Source organism: Pelodiscus sinensis, chromosome 5 (assembly GCF_049634645.1).
Source record: "Pelodiscus sinensis isolate JC-2024 chromosome 5, ASM4963464v1, whole genome shotgun sequence".
Classification (NCBI taxonomy): domain Eukaryota; kingdom Metazoa; phylum Chordata; order Testudines; family Trionychidae; genus Pelodiscus; species Pelodiscus sinensis.
In genome coordinates, this window is record NC_134715.1 from 130,055,266 (window position 1) to 130,068,770 (window position 13,505).

The 13,505-nt window shown below is 39.2% G+C and overlaps 1 protein-coding gene across 3 annotated transcripts in view; it reads left to right on the forward strand.

The window, feature by feature from the left end:
- The window catches only part of ATRN (attractin), a 222,481-nt gene that overhangs the window by 89,519 nt on the left and 119,457 nt on the right, over window positions 1–13,505 (forward strand). For all 3 annotated transcript variants that reach the window (XM_075931018.1, XM_075931019.1, XM_025179538.2), the window contains exons 11-16: window positions 515–599; window positions 2,302–2,522; window positions 4,744–4,859; window positions 5,371–5,509; window positions 8,035–8,216; window positions 11,317–11,533. In XM_075931018.1, coding sequence (XP_075787133.1) covers window positions 515–599; window positions 2,302–2,522; window positions 4,744–4,859; window positions 5,371–5,509; window positions 8,035–8,216; window positions 11,317–11,533 — 960 coding nt within the window. The remainder of the gene's footprint in view (window positions 1–514; window positions 600–2,301; window positions 2,523–4,743; window positions 4,860–5,370; window positions 5,510–8,034; window positions 8,217–11,316; window positions 11,534–13,505) is intronic.

Genomic DNA, 13,505 nt, shown 5'->3' on the forward strand with positions numbered 1-13,505 from the left:
TGACGCTTTAGGGAAGGCACATTGCACTCCTGCCCTGCCGAGACCCATGTAAGGGTCAGGTTGTACCTGGCCCTAAGATAGTTTCAAATGGATAGAGAGTTAATTTTGTCTTAAGATGTTGTGTAAAGGGTGCCTGTGTTCCCTGTAAGCTGAGTGCTTGGGTCGTCGCCCAGAAGGGATTCAGATGCTGCCCAGCTGATTAGCAGAGCGTCCAGACCCAGTAGCGTGTGTTTCTACTGGTGGTGCACATCTGCACATGCTTTGATGCATATGACAATATTTATTCTGCACACGAATGGAAAATATTAAAGGGAACATTGATGGATGGTGCTTTGTGCTCTTTAACAGCTGCCACACTCTGCTGTGGGGGTAGTTGCATTTTGGGGAGAGGTGAAATGGTTTCTGTGCAGTTACTGAAGTACGTTGGGATCTTTCAGAAAAAATGTGCTACATAAATGTCAGTTATTAATTATGCTAGAGGAACTTTTCTGAAGTGAGCTTTCCTTAATCCTAGCTTGTGATCAATGGTCAGTACTTCCTCGACCTGATCTCCATCATGATGTCAACAGATTTGGACATTCTGCTGTGCTGAGTAACAGGTCAGAAGACAAAAAAAAAAAAAAAATCTTGCTTTGTGTCTGCATAATGTGTACTCAAGTAAGCCCATATACAGATATTTATGTATGGGTGTATAAGGTCACTGAGAACACAACTGGAAACCAAATTGAAGTTCTGTGACCTTACTTCCTCTGATGGTTTCAACTGGCATCTCCGTGTAGCTGATGGTTTCCAACCTATAACTTCTTGACTCCATCCAGTTTCTTATTGTTAGCTACCCTGACTCATTCTCTTCTCCAGCTCACCTAGCCAGTGTCGCCATCTCATCTCCAGAAATTAATCAGTCCAAAATTGAATTTTTCATCTTCCCTCCAAATATTTCTTTCTCTTTCCTTCTCAATCTCCATTATCATCTCTGCTTTTATTAGTATTAATCACTCCAAAAATGTACTCTTTCTTCACTGCTCCTGCTTATAAGACCTCTGTCCACATCTTGGTCACCCTGGCTTGCTTGCTTGCTTGCAGTCTTCCTCTTGTTGGGCCTCTTTTTTCCTTGCCACCCACAGAATATATGCTGTTTAGGCACAAATACAGTTGGGATCTATGCCATTTTGCTGGCGACATTTACTGAAATAATATCCATGTTTTGAAGGAATATGTGCTTTGTTTTTTATAACCTTCAGATCTGTGGCACAGAATTTGAGTGAACCTTAATTGGAATAAATTTGCCAAAAAGTCTCTGGTTTTGGTTCAAGCACCTGTTTCTGGGGATATGCCTCTCAAACACATGAGAAGGTCAAGATTATTTTAGGCATGTAATTCCCACTAACTTTCAAGGAGGAAAGCTTTTAGCTGCCCTTTGTGCTTTGAAAAGCTCACACAAAATATTTAGCAACTCCACAGTATATTAAATCAGTTTAATGCAATGGCTTTTGTGGATTGCATTTAAGTATGTGTGGTTGTTTTTTTTTACTTAATTGGTACCAAAAATAACTATAGGATGGGAGGAAAGGGAGAGAACTTTTGCCAACCAAATTTCTATTCCGTTCCATTAGTTTTCACATTCTGTAGTAACTAGTCATTATTAAAAAAACAGTGTGTTCAGGTGTGTAAATAGCAGTAATATGTATTGGTGGTATTGTGCCTAAAACACAGATGTGTGATCCTTGAGCTCAGAAGCTTGGAAAAGTAAATTCTCTAGCTATAACAGCATTTTGTTTCAGTCAGTTGACAGACTGATTCATTGACTGTTTGCAAAGAGACCCAGCGTAATGTTGATCTTTGTGATGAAATTGTGGTGTTGTGACACATTCTCATGTATTGGTTCATTGGTAACTTTATCTGTCTTCCTCCCCTTTTCCCCCCGATCTTTCTTGCTGCTGAGGGGAGAAGGATAATTTTCCTGCTTTTCCCCTCCTTAATACGTATGCTGAATCCAGGCAGCTGCAGGGATCTTGTTGTATGGGAGAAAGGTTGTTATATGATGCCAGACTGAGGAGTGAGAGATGTAGTTGATTGCGCAAAAGTCATGGGTTGAGATTCACCGAACTAATAGAAATTTGAGACATGATTCTGCTTAATATGTTCCTTAACCAACATCTATTTATTTACTTGGGTTTATACATACGTATTCTCTAGGTGCTCTGTATAGTTATCAAGAGCTGTATAACTGAAATGCAATATATTGTCTGTACATATAGATATGAACATATAATTTACTTCCATTTCCTTATTTATGTTTAGCACTATGTATGTATTTGGAGGTTTCAACAGTCTCCTCCTGAGCGATATCCTGAGGTATACACCAGAAAGCTGTGAAGCTTATGGCAATGAGACATCTTGTTTCAAAGCAGGTCCCGGAATCAGGTGTGTGTGGAACACCACCTTTTCTCAGTGTGTCCCATGGGAAGCAGCAACAGTAGAGCAACAACAAAAAGTTTTTGAAGAATGTCCGTCTAAGCCAGGTATGTAAGTCACACATCAAAAAGTGTATTTGCATTAGCAAGCTGTACTACCACCAAAACATGACCCTCTACTGCACATGCTTCTCCATCTGAGGAGAGGAGGAAAGAACAAACGTGACACGTGTAACATTATGTAGGTAAGAGCAATGTTGGAAGGTTCTCAGATATTGTGGTGATGAATGTGGTATACAAGCATAGAGAAACTAGACTTCGGCTTTTTTCTTGCCATTCTGTATTCAAATGTTCTTTTGCTCCTCACATTTTTGTCCATTACATTGTTTGCTGAACAGCCAGTCAGATATGCATTTCAGATGTAATCAGGAACAAGTCAGCTGTGCCTACGCTGTTTGGTATGCCAGGTCTTTTCACTACTGCAGTTATAAACCTCGGGTTATTTCTTGGACGTTTTCAGCATTCCAAAAGTTAGCAAAAGGATGAACGAGTGAAAATCCAGGAGTTGGCTCCCTGTGATCCCCAAAATAATTGGAATGTGTTCAATATGTGTGTTGTCTAGCAGTATTTGACAACAGGGTGTGCATTAGCAATCTATTGCAACATACGCTGTGCAGGAGATGCACAAGTAGACTTTTAATAAACGGCTTCGTGCGCTTTACTATGAGCGTGTGACTGAAACTGTGAATAAAAACTGAGCAGTTTCCAAATGAAATGCTACAATGAAGTGGTAGAAGTGGATTGAGGGCCACAGACTGCTGCTGAAATGATTGCTTGGCAGTTTGGGAGTGGATAGTTAACATTCATTTTTCTCCTTATAACACCTACCCAACTCAGACTGTTGTTGCTCTCTTGTTCTATAGAAAGTGACTGAGATTTGTCACTAGTTCTGGTGACAGTCATGTTTGGGAAAGAGGGGACAGGGCCATGCTTGTCAGCTCAGCACCAGAAGTGGTATTATCTGATGATCGTTGCTATAACTTTTTCAACTAAAGCAGGGGTCTCCAAACTACGGCCCGCGGGCTGGATGCGGCCCGCGAGGCCCTCTCATCCGGCCCGTGGAGACCTTTTTGTCTACGGAAAAAAAATTACGGAAATTTATGTGTATCCTGCCAAGATCAGCCGCCGCTTACGTGGACGTTATGTTTTTACCGAATTAAAATAGAGGCACGCAGTAGTGCGTTATGTTTTCCAACCGATCATTACATTGCAAAACCTTATTCGCTGCTTACTTTTTCTACTTCCGTTCACAGTCAATGAGATGATATAGCGCCATCTAGTGGCGGAGTTTTTAAATGATTTGCTGCTGGTTCAAGACTTGATTATTTTGATCACAGTTTGCCAGTTGCAGTTGACTGTTGCGATGAGGAGGTGTTGGTGTCAATTTCACCATTCACACTAATACAGGTGTTCATGTGTAGTGTATCAATGTGTTATTAAATAATAACTGAATAAAATAACATTAAATAAATAATTAAAAACAACATCCATGTTTTGATTGTTTTTTATTTGGACCTCAAGTGTGTAGTCGGCCCCCGAACTGCTGTTTGATAGTTAATGCGGCCCTCGGGCTGAAAAGTTTGGAGACCCCTGAACTAAAGTATGGAGAGGGGCTCATACAGTTACTGGTCTCTAAGCAATGTTTTGGAACTACTTTTAATTTTGGGTTCCTTGCATTAAATTGCCTAACTGCTATCAACTCCAGGAGTATGTCGGTGCTCCGCTAGCCCCCAGAGCTGGTTTTTCTGAAACATGCCTCTGTATATGTTGTATCCTTTAATTGTGTGAAAATGGTTGATATAAAGGGACAAGAATTTGGGATCTTCAATGTTATAAACCAACTGAATAAGCAGAGGAGATATATGAGGAAAAAGATTACATGGAAGAATTAAACTTCATATGAAATTCCCAGTTGAGAGCCAGGATTTTAGATAAATGTGTCTGTATTTATACACCTAAATTACTCTGTTAGATGTCCATTTGTCATTTGCATGTACATATCTTGGGTTTGTGTAGGCAATATCAACATTTGTGTCTCTTCCCGCATTTAATTGCAAGTTCACTTCCTTGAAAATGATTTATAATTGACATAAGAAATTAATGGAATTTCTTTCTGCTCCATTTAAATGTAAGTTATAAATAGGAAGTACAGCTTAACTGATAGCTGTCTTGGGAAATCTGTAGGTGAAGTCCTTGGTTATACTGTGTGTGTAAACTGCTTCTTGGGAACTGCTTTTTGGTCATACAGGTTTTTTGTTTTTACTTGCAGACGATGAAAAATGCCGTCAGATTACAGACTGTTATAGCTGTACAGCAAATACAAATAGTTGTCAATGGTGCACTGACCAGTGTATCTTAAAGCATAGCAATTGCACAGAAGATCAGGTAAATGTTTAAATAGCCGTCTAAAAATGTTAATCTTGCTATGATGTTTCAAATGTCCAGAAAACTGTGTCTCACAATTACTTCTGTGTATGTGTTTCTCTGCTGTGTAAGTAACTGTAACAACAAACATCTCAATTGCTTGAATCTGAAGGAGGGAAGGGACAAGGAAAGACGAGGGCAGTAGTAATAAAATTGTATGATTACTTGGTAAGGCACGTGCACGTCTTCATAATTCATTCATAAGGTCAAAAAAACCCTTGTTTCCCTCCTCACATCTTATAAGCCAAGTGGCAAACTGAGTCTTCAAGAGAGACTTGCGCATGGTGAGGAAAGTGAGTTAGCATGTTAGTTTGGGGAAGGAATTCTGAACATGATACATCATTGGAAAATATTCATTCTTCACTAGACTTAATTTATTGCCTCCAGTACAGAATTATATTGATGGGTCATGTGAGTGGGAACAGACATCTTAAGAAAAAAAAAAATCTTAAACATGCTATGCGTTTTTTAGGTGCCAATTATTGAATATGACAAATGCCCCAAGGATAACCCTGCATATTATTGTAACAAAAGGACAAGTTGTAAAAGCTGTGCCATGGATCAGAATTGTCAGTGGGAGCCCAGGAATCAAGAATGCATAGCGTTACCTGGTATGTATGCTTTGTGTCGAAAAACAAATACTCAATCCCTAAATTCCAAAGCATTCTTTGTTTTTCCTCCTCAAAATCTATGGTATGATGTTTAGGGTGCGTTAAGGGCTGTTTTCCATAAGGAGTAACTAATGTAATGTGTGACTTAATGTTACGTGAGATTTTCTTTGAAATCTAATTGAAATCTTATATTGGCATTTCTGGTGTAGGTATTAAAGCTTATTAATAATATTATAGGTAGTAATTAGTGCCATCAAATTATTACAAACAATTGCAATTAATGAGTTTTAATCACATGGTTAATCATAAAATACTAACTTAATCATTACTATTTTTTGAATTTTTTCTAAATTTTCAAATCTATTGATTTCAGTAAGTTCACAGTGCTCATTTTATATTATATGTGACTACAAATATTTGCACTGTAAAAAGATAAATAAAGGAAATAGTATTTTTCAATTCACTGTGTATAAATGTAGTGCATTTTGTTTATTGTGAAACCTCAACTTACAAATACAGGTTTTTTTATGTAACTGCTCTCAAAACCAAGACATTTGAAAACTATAGAGCTTACAAGTCAGAGTATGAGGGGCTGTATGAAAGTTCAGTGTATCAGTCATGTCAATACTTTGCAACACCAGCTACAACTGTACCAGGTGAATGCCTGTTCTTATTTTGGGTGATGTAAATAAGAAGGAGGCACCATTACCCTCCATATATGTAAACAAAGTTTGTTTTAGTGATTGACTGAAAAAGCTGTAAGATTGAATGGGCTTGTATGAGGTTTTGTTCACCTTTTTGACGGGGAAAATATTTATAATTAAAAATAATAGTATGACGTGAACACTACTTTATATTCTGGGCTGTATTTGAAATTAGTATATTTGGAATTGTATAACAACATTTAAAATATTTACAATAAATTTAAATAGTTATTTTATTATTGTTTAACAGTGCTATTAACCTGGAGCCAATCATGACAATTTTTAAATCTAGTTAAGTTGTTTTGCATGAGTCACATGCATTAACTGCTATTAATTGGCAGTCCAAATAATATTGTTATAGTGGATGAAGAGTTTGTCCTTAAGCTCCCAGCAAAATGCTTCAGACGTGCTTTTCTCCTTCTTTTGTCTATTCTTTATTTACACAATTGTTTCAAAAGATTTTTTTATATCTTAATAAGACCCAATTTTAATTAAGGCTAATTCATTTATCACAAAAGACAGGACTATGCGGCACTTTAAAGACTAACAAGATGGTTTATTGGGCGATGAGCTTTCGTGGGCCAGACCCACTTCCTCAGATCTTCCACAAATTAAAGTGCTGCATGATCGTGTCTTTTGTTTCAGCTAGACCAGGCTAACATGGCTGCATCTCTGTCATTTATCACAAACTGTACTTTCTCTTCATCTGTTGTCTCATGTGAGATTGGTACCGTATTAATTCATTTGGGAAACAAGAGGATGTTATAAAATAATTGATTATTTTTTTCTAGTACTTCTATATCCTGAATATTCCCAATGCTAGATGAAGTAGAGCAGGGGTGAGGAATCTTTTTTGGGCTGGGGGCTGGTGACCTACAGAAAAATCAGTCAGGGCGAGGGACAGCAGGAGCTGGAGTGCTAGTGTGGGCTCCCCAAAACTGGGGGCGGGGAGTTGTGGAACCCTGAGCTCCAGGGGCAAGATCCAGGCAAGCCGGGGACTGCATCTGTCCCCTAGACCTTAGGTTCCCCATCCCTGAAGTAGAGCACTGAGTATACTTTATTTATCCAAAAATCTGACAGAGAAATGTTTCTTCCCTCCCACCTCCAAAATTGCCAGCCTTCATAATTTCATTCTGCCTTTCTCAAATTTTGGCACTTTTCTTTAGCCCTAAGCACCTGAAGTCATGTGAGAAGCAAAGCTTTTATTTAAAGAAAAAACAAACATTTCTGGGCCACATAATTACGCAGAAGAGCTTGAAACCATAATCTAAATGCACTCTAAAAATTCAAGGATCTGAAGGCAGATAAAAGAATCTAAAATGCATTCATTTTTTATTTAATCATTTTAAAGCTCATTTCATAATTGAGGGTAGAGAATCTAACTAAAAATGTAATTCTTAGGATTGGCAATACAGCATCCTACCTATGTTTTGACTGTTCCAGAGGATAGGGGCAAACTACTAGAATTTAGAAGTTGGATATTCAATAGTTTTGTCAACTGAAATTTCTTTCAGTTGACAAAAATCTTAAAAAGGTGCCTTTGACATAAATGAGAGACAAATATCCAACAAAAAGAAGTAGCTACTCTGCATACCCCAAGCAAAACTCCCTTTCTGCTGAAAGATCTGTTCTCATCAAGTTACTGCTTCTATAAAAGCCTTTGTTAAAAGATGTGCCTTTTAGCATGGCAGGAAAGTTAGTGAACCAAACTCTTTCAGTCTAACGGAATAGGTTCCAATGCTGAGGGCCTCTCCTGGAGAATACTTTTGCCACCTTAAACTGATGGGTTTTGTGTCATTAATTTGTTTCGCTTTTTCATAGAAAATATCTGTGGAGCAAACTGGCATTTGGTTGGCAACTCATGTTTGAAAATCGCTAGCACAAAAGAGAGCTATGACAATGCTAAATTGACCTGCAGAAATGCCAATGCTCTACTGGCATCCCTCACGACCCAGAAGAAGGTGGAATTTGTTCTAAAGGAGCTGCAGAAGATGCAGTCTGTGGTGAGTGTTACTCTTTCGTAACACGTGAGTATTAGAGCTCTGAATAGGGGCAGTGCTTGTGGGTACTGTCTTTTGTACCAAGATAAATATATAACCCAGGGGACTGATTTTTTTTTCTCTCTTGAAATTCCACCTCTTCCATGGCACCTTTGTAGTCAAATAGTAGAGAAAGTAAATGTGTAAGATAAATATAAACTAGGAATTTAAAGGGTTAACCGGGAAGCCTCGCCATTAACAGGTGAGGCTTATTGGTTCTGGTTGGATGGTTGGGGCTGGAGCAACTCCTCACCTGCCCTGCTTCAGCCCCACAGGGCCCACCGGGGCAGCCCCTGTCTCTGGTGATCCCAGCCAGCTTTCCCTCTCCCCCTGCTGCAGGTTAGATGCTGGCTCCCCAGGAGCAGGCTGTAGAGCTCGCAGCGAAACCTCCTTGGGAGCATGACCGGTGGCCCTTGCCGACCCCGCTCTCGGGGAAGCAGCTTCGCTGCTGCTGCTTTGTGCTGCAGAGCCTGCAGCCTGTGTAATTGCCATGATTTTTAGCAGCTACACGGTTACATTATTAAGCACATTTTTACATTCCTAATATAGACATGGTACCTCGAGGGTATCTTTGCATAATGAAATCACATACACACTTCTGATCTGGGATACGTGACTGCAGCATGTCTGTATGTAGTTCTCATGTAAACTGTATGTGGGCAGCCAAGACTGTAAATCAAGGTTCCATGGGGCAACATAGATACTTAGTGCAAAGCGTTTAAATTGTTCTGTTCTGAAAAGTGTCTTATACGCCAGCAGGCTCCCGTGAAATATTCTGTTATGTCTTCTCTAGTGGCAAGTATTTTTCCCAGTTAACCTTACAGAGCCAACACAAACAAGAACAATTATACGGAATCTATTACTACTTGTATATCAATAGAATTGATTTCTTTCCCCCTGATCATTTACGCTTGTACAAACACATGGATCATAGGCTGTGTAAGTATTGCTAAGGTTGTAACAGTAGTAGTGGTGTATGGATGTAACTGAGGTCCTAATTTAACTGGAAGAGCCCTTTTTTTTGATGATGCAGGAGTAGAACTTATCCATGCTCTCAGTGCAGGCTAGTAGTCAGTGACATGAATTGTTTTATTGGAAAACTGAAAAATGCTAAACAGAAAGAAATGAAGCCATAAACGTGGCACATTATCATATATTGTTTTTCAGATTAGAAACATACTTTATATACAGAATACAAATATCTAAAGAGAAAATGGAATTGTTAAATTGGAATTAGGAAGTTTTCCTTCTTTCCACTTTTGCTCCCTCCTGAATCTTAAAATGAAACACTCTAACAGTTAGTTATAAGACACTGGGGTGCTCCATTTTTATTAACTTTGTATGAGGTACTTTCAAACAAGATTACACATTAAAAAATCATTTGCGAGGCAAGGGAGAAAAACATAGAATACACTAAAGTACATGATTTTCAAAACTCCAGGCTTTTAGATACCATGGTGATGAGTACTGTATAAAGAAATACATTTGATGGCTATTCCCATAAACTCTCTAATAACACTTGGGCTTTTTCTAGAAAGGATGTCATTCACTTACCCCTGGTTATTTTATCGCTTAGAGAGTTGATAATGGCGAAGAACTTAAAGCCATGCAGATCCTTGAGAAATCTTTTGGTTTTAGTTGATATTTGTATGTTTTAGCAAGTTTTTCTATTTTCTAAAAATAGCTGTGGTACAAAGTCTTACTGCACCTGGTATTTGAACTCTGCCTTTCAGTGATGTGCTGGTTAGATTCGGACAATGACCTACTGAGAGTGTGTGCTTGCTCATTAAGAGTTGAGTGACCACAGCTTATCTGTTCATTTGTAGTTCCTCAACAAGAACATGGCTTGTTTTTTTTTCCAAAGGCATTGAGAGCCTGCATTGCTCTAGTAAGCGTTGCAGGGTTAAATGAAGTGAATGTAAAATGTTTGAAGTAGGTGGATAGTTTTGTGGGGCCTTTCAATAACAGTAACTTTCCATTCATTGTTTAGATCAACTATTTGTAGCTGGTATTTAAGCCACTGTTACAGTCTGTGTAACAGTCACCCCAGAAAATTACTGTTTTTATTTCTAGTCTTTTACAGTACACTTACAAGCATCTCAGGCCAACTCTTGTTGTTAATTTCAGATTGTTCAGGTGAGGGATGTGAGTGAGTAGTCAACTACCTGATAAGCCTAGGCTTATTGGGTAGTCATGTTGACTTCTCACATCCCCCTCCCCTTGCTGCCTCTTTATCAGAGGCAGCAAGGAGGGCGAGGAGCAGGAACTGTCACTGTGGGGAGCCAGCTTAAAAGCCGGTTCCCCCAGCACCATTTCTGCAGTGCTGCCTTCCCAACAGAGGCAGCAGTGCGGGGGGCAGGAGAGGCTGCCACGAAGAAGCCTCTGCTTATGGCAGGCCCAGGCAGAGCAGGCCCTATCTATCCCCTCTGTTCCTGGCCAGCCTCTGCAGACAGGGGCTGCTGGACCCAGCACAAGCTGGGACTGAGCAAGCCTGGCTCAGTCCCGGCTCGTGCCAGGTCTGGTAGTTACCCCCACTGCAGCTCTGCGTTTTAAGTGTAGTTGATTTTACTACATTTAAAATGCAGAGCATCTGTGGGGTTTGGTTCCAGACCTGGCACGAGCCTTCCCTTATCAGCTAATCGCGTAGTCGATACAAATTGTATCGACCACACTATTAGCCAGTTATCCACCTCTTAATATCTTTAGTTCAGGTTTAATATATTAAATCCGTTGTGCCTCCTCATCCGTTGTGCCTCCTCTCTAGTGCTTACCATTTTTAGCTATTTAAAAAAGTATCAAGTAGTTTGGGAGATAGGAGGGAGTGTGCTTTAAATGAGATAAATAAGGCACATGCCTGAAGAAATTAATTATCCATTTCATGCTCTCTGTAACTCCGTTGGGACTGAGCGAACAATATGCCCTTAATTAATGTTTGCTCCTCCAAATCTGGTAGAGTGGTTCGTACACATTGCACGATGTTATTTTTTTTTAAGCCCTGCTTCCTAACTCTGTGAAGTGATAAAATTGTGATGTTCATTCAACTGAACCTTTATTTTATCTCTAGCCCAAAACTTTGACCCCGTGGGTTGGGCTGCGGAAGATCAATGTGTCGTACTGGTGCTGGGAAGACATGTCTCCATTTACAAACACCTCGCTCCAGTGGCTGCCTGGGGAACCGAGTGGTGCTGGATTTTGTGGATATTTAGCTGAGCCTTACCAGCAGGGCTTGAAGGCAGCAACATGTATCAACCAAGTTAATGGCAGTGTCTGTGAAAGGCCTGGTAACTATGCTACTGCTGAATATGCTGTCTTTTTTGGTGGGGAACTAGTTGAGAAGTATTTATTTTTTTAGTAATACAGACAAGATCCCACCAGTTAAATATTGAATGTTTGCATCATTCAGTAACTAAACAAACCAGTTTGAACAATAGCCTTGTTTAGTTATTCTGTTCAAGAATTAGACATTTAAAAAAAATGGCAGCTGTCTGGTGAGATTGTTGTTCTCCCAATTGTGTATCTGAATGTGAAATTCAGGTTAATTGTGGTATGGAACAATTTTCTTTTCTAAAAAATAAGTTCTCTATACTGTAATTTTTGTGTGTGCATGTTGTCTAGTCAGAGAATAATTTTTTCAAAGTTTAAAGTTAATTGAGCAAGACGTTTGACAAATATGAAAGCTGTGAAAAATGAGGCTATTTGCTTTTGGAAAAGTCCTCCATCATTTTTGGAACTGTGTATGTTTAAAACCACTTTGTCTATTAATCCTCCATTTGAAATAGTTATACTGAATAACAGTTAGAGCCTTCTTTTTAATTCTTTAGAAAGGTTGTCTGAATACATAAATCTAAATGAGCCACCCACTCTAAACCCTGCTTTGTGCTATGGCAGAATACAGTCCGAGATGAAGATATTTGCAGAAACTTGAATTGTGACTTTGTTGTTTTCTAAGTTAACATTCTCACAGCATTTTAAACTAGTCTATAACTACTTTAAAACTTAACGTGGTCTCTTGTTTGTCTGAGAATGGTCAGTCCACATTGTGGGCCTAGTGGATTAAACACAGGAGGAGGAGCCTTAAAATTCTTGAGTTACAATTGATACATATTTGATCTATAGAATTGGTCAAGTTACTTAACCTTGATCTTGCTTTTCCACATGTAAAATACTGTCACTGTTAACTTTACAGTAGTGTGATGAGGACTTTATGAATAACATATATACAGCATTATAAAGATATGAATAGCAATGAGACATGCAGGTTGTACTCTCCATTTGCACTGAAGATAATTCATAATTACAGAAAAATGAATTACAGTAATTTATATATTTCCTGTTGTCTCTGGATCTCAAATTGTAAAGTTTTTCCAGGTGTCACCATCATAGCCATTTTACATATGAAATTACAGAGTTCAGCAACAACTAACTGATGAAAAATACTCAAACTGAATTTTGAGGGATTTTTCAATTAGCAGTAGAGTTGGGCTAATTGTATTGGCAAATGACTAATTGCTGAACAATGCAGTTTTGGCCAACCCAAAACTTCACAGAGTGGGCTGGGCGTGAGTTAATCGCATAGTTTCTTGACCAAACCAAAAATATCAAAACCTTTTCCAATGTCATTTTGTTTTGAGCAGACTCAAAATGTTTGTTTCATTTCTGGGCATTTTGACAAAAGCAGAGGAGTGCATTGACAAATGCATAGTGGCAATTTGTAATCATTCATCAAGACAATTAATAGTCTCTGAGCCAGACAAAGAGAATGAGAATGACTGTATTGATTAGGGGTTAGGGTGCTCCCCTAGAGTGTGAGACACCAGAGTTTGAATATCCCTGCTTCAGAGACGTGTTAATGCTTGATACAGAGTAGAACAGATTCAGTTGGGGAGCCTGAGAGCTGGCCTATGCTAATGCTGTAAGAGTTAAATTACACTTGTTTAGTTATGTAACTAAGAAAACATAGGTTGACTTACAGCAGTGTTTATACTACACTACCAACAGAACACCACTGGCCATCACCTACAGTCCCCAGCTAAAACCTCTCCAACGCATCATTAGTGATCTTCAACCCATCCTGGACAATGATCCCTCGCTTTCACAGGCCTTGGGAGGTAGGCCGATCCTTGCCCACAGACAACCCGCCAACCTGAAGCATATTCTCACCAGCAATTACACACCGCACCATAATAACTCGAACTCAGGAACCAATCCTTGCAACAAACCTCGGTGCCAACTCTGCCCACATATATACACCAG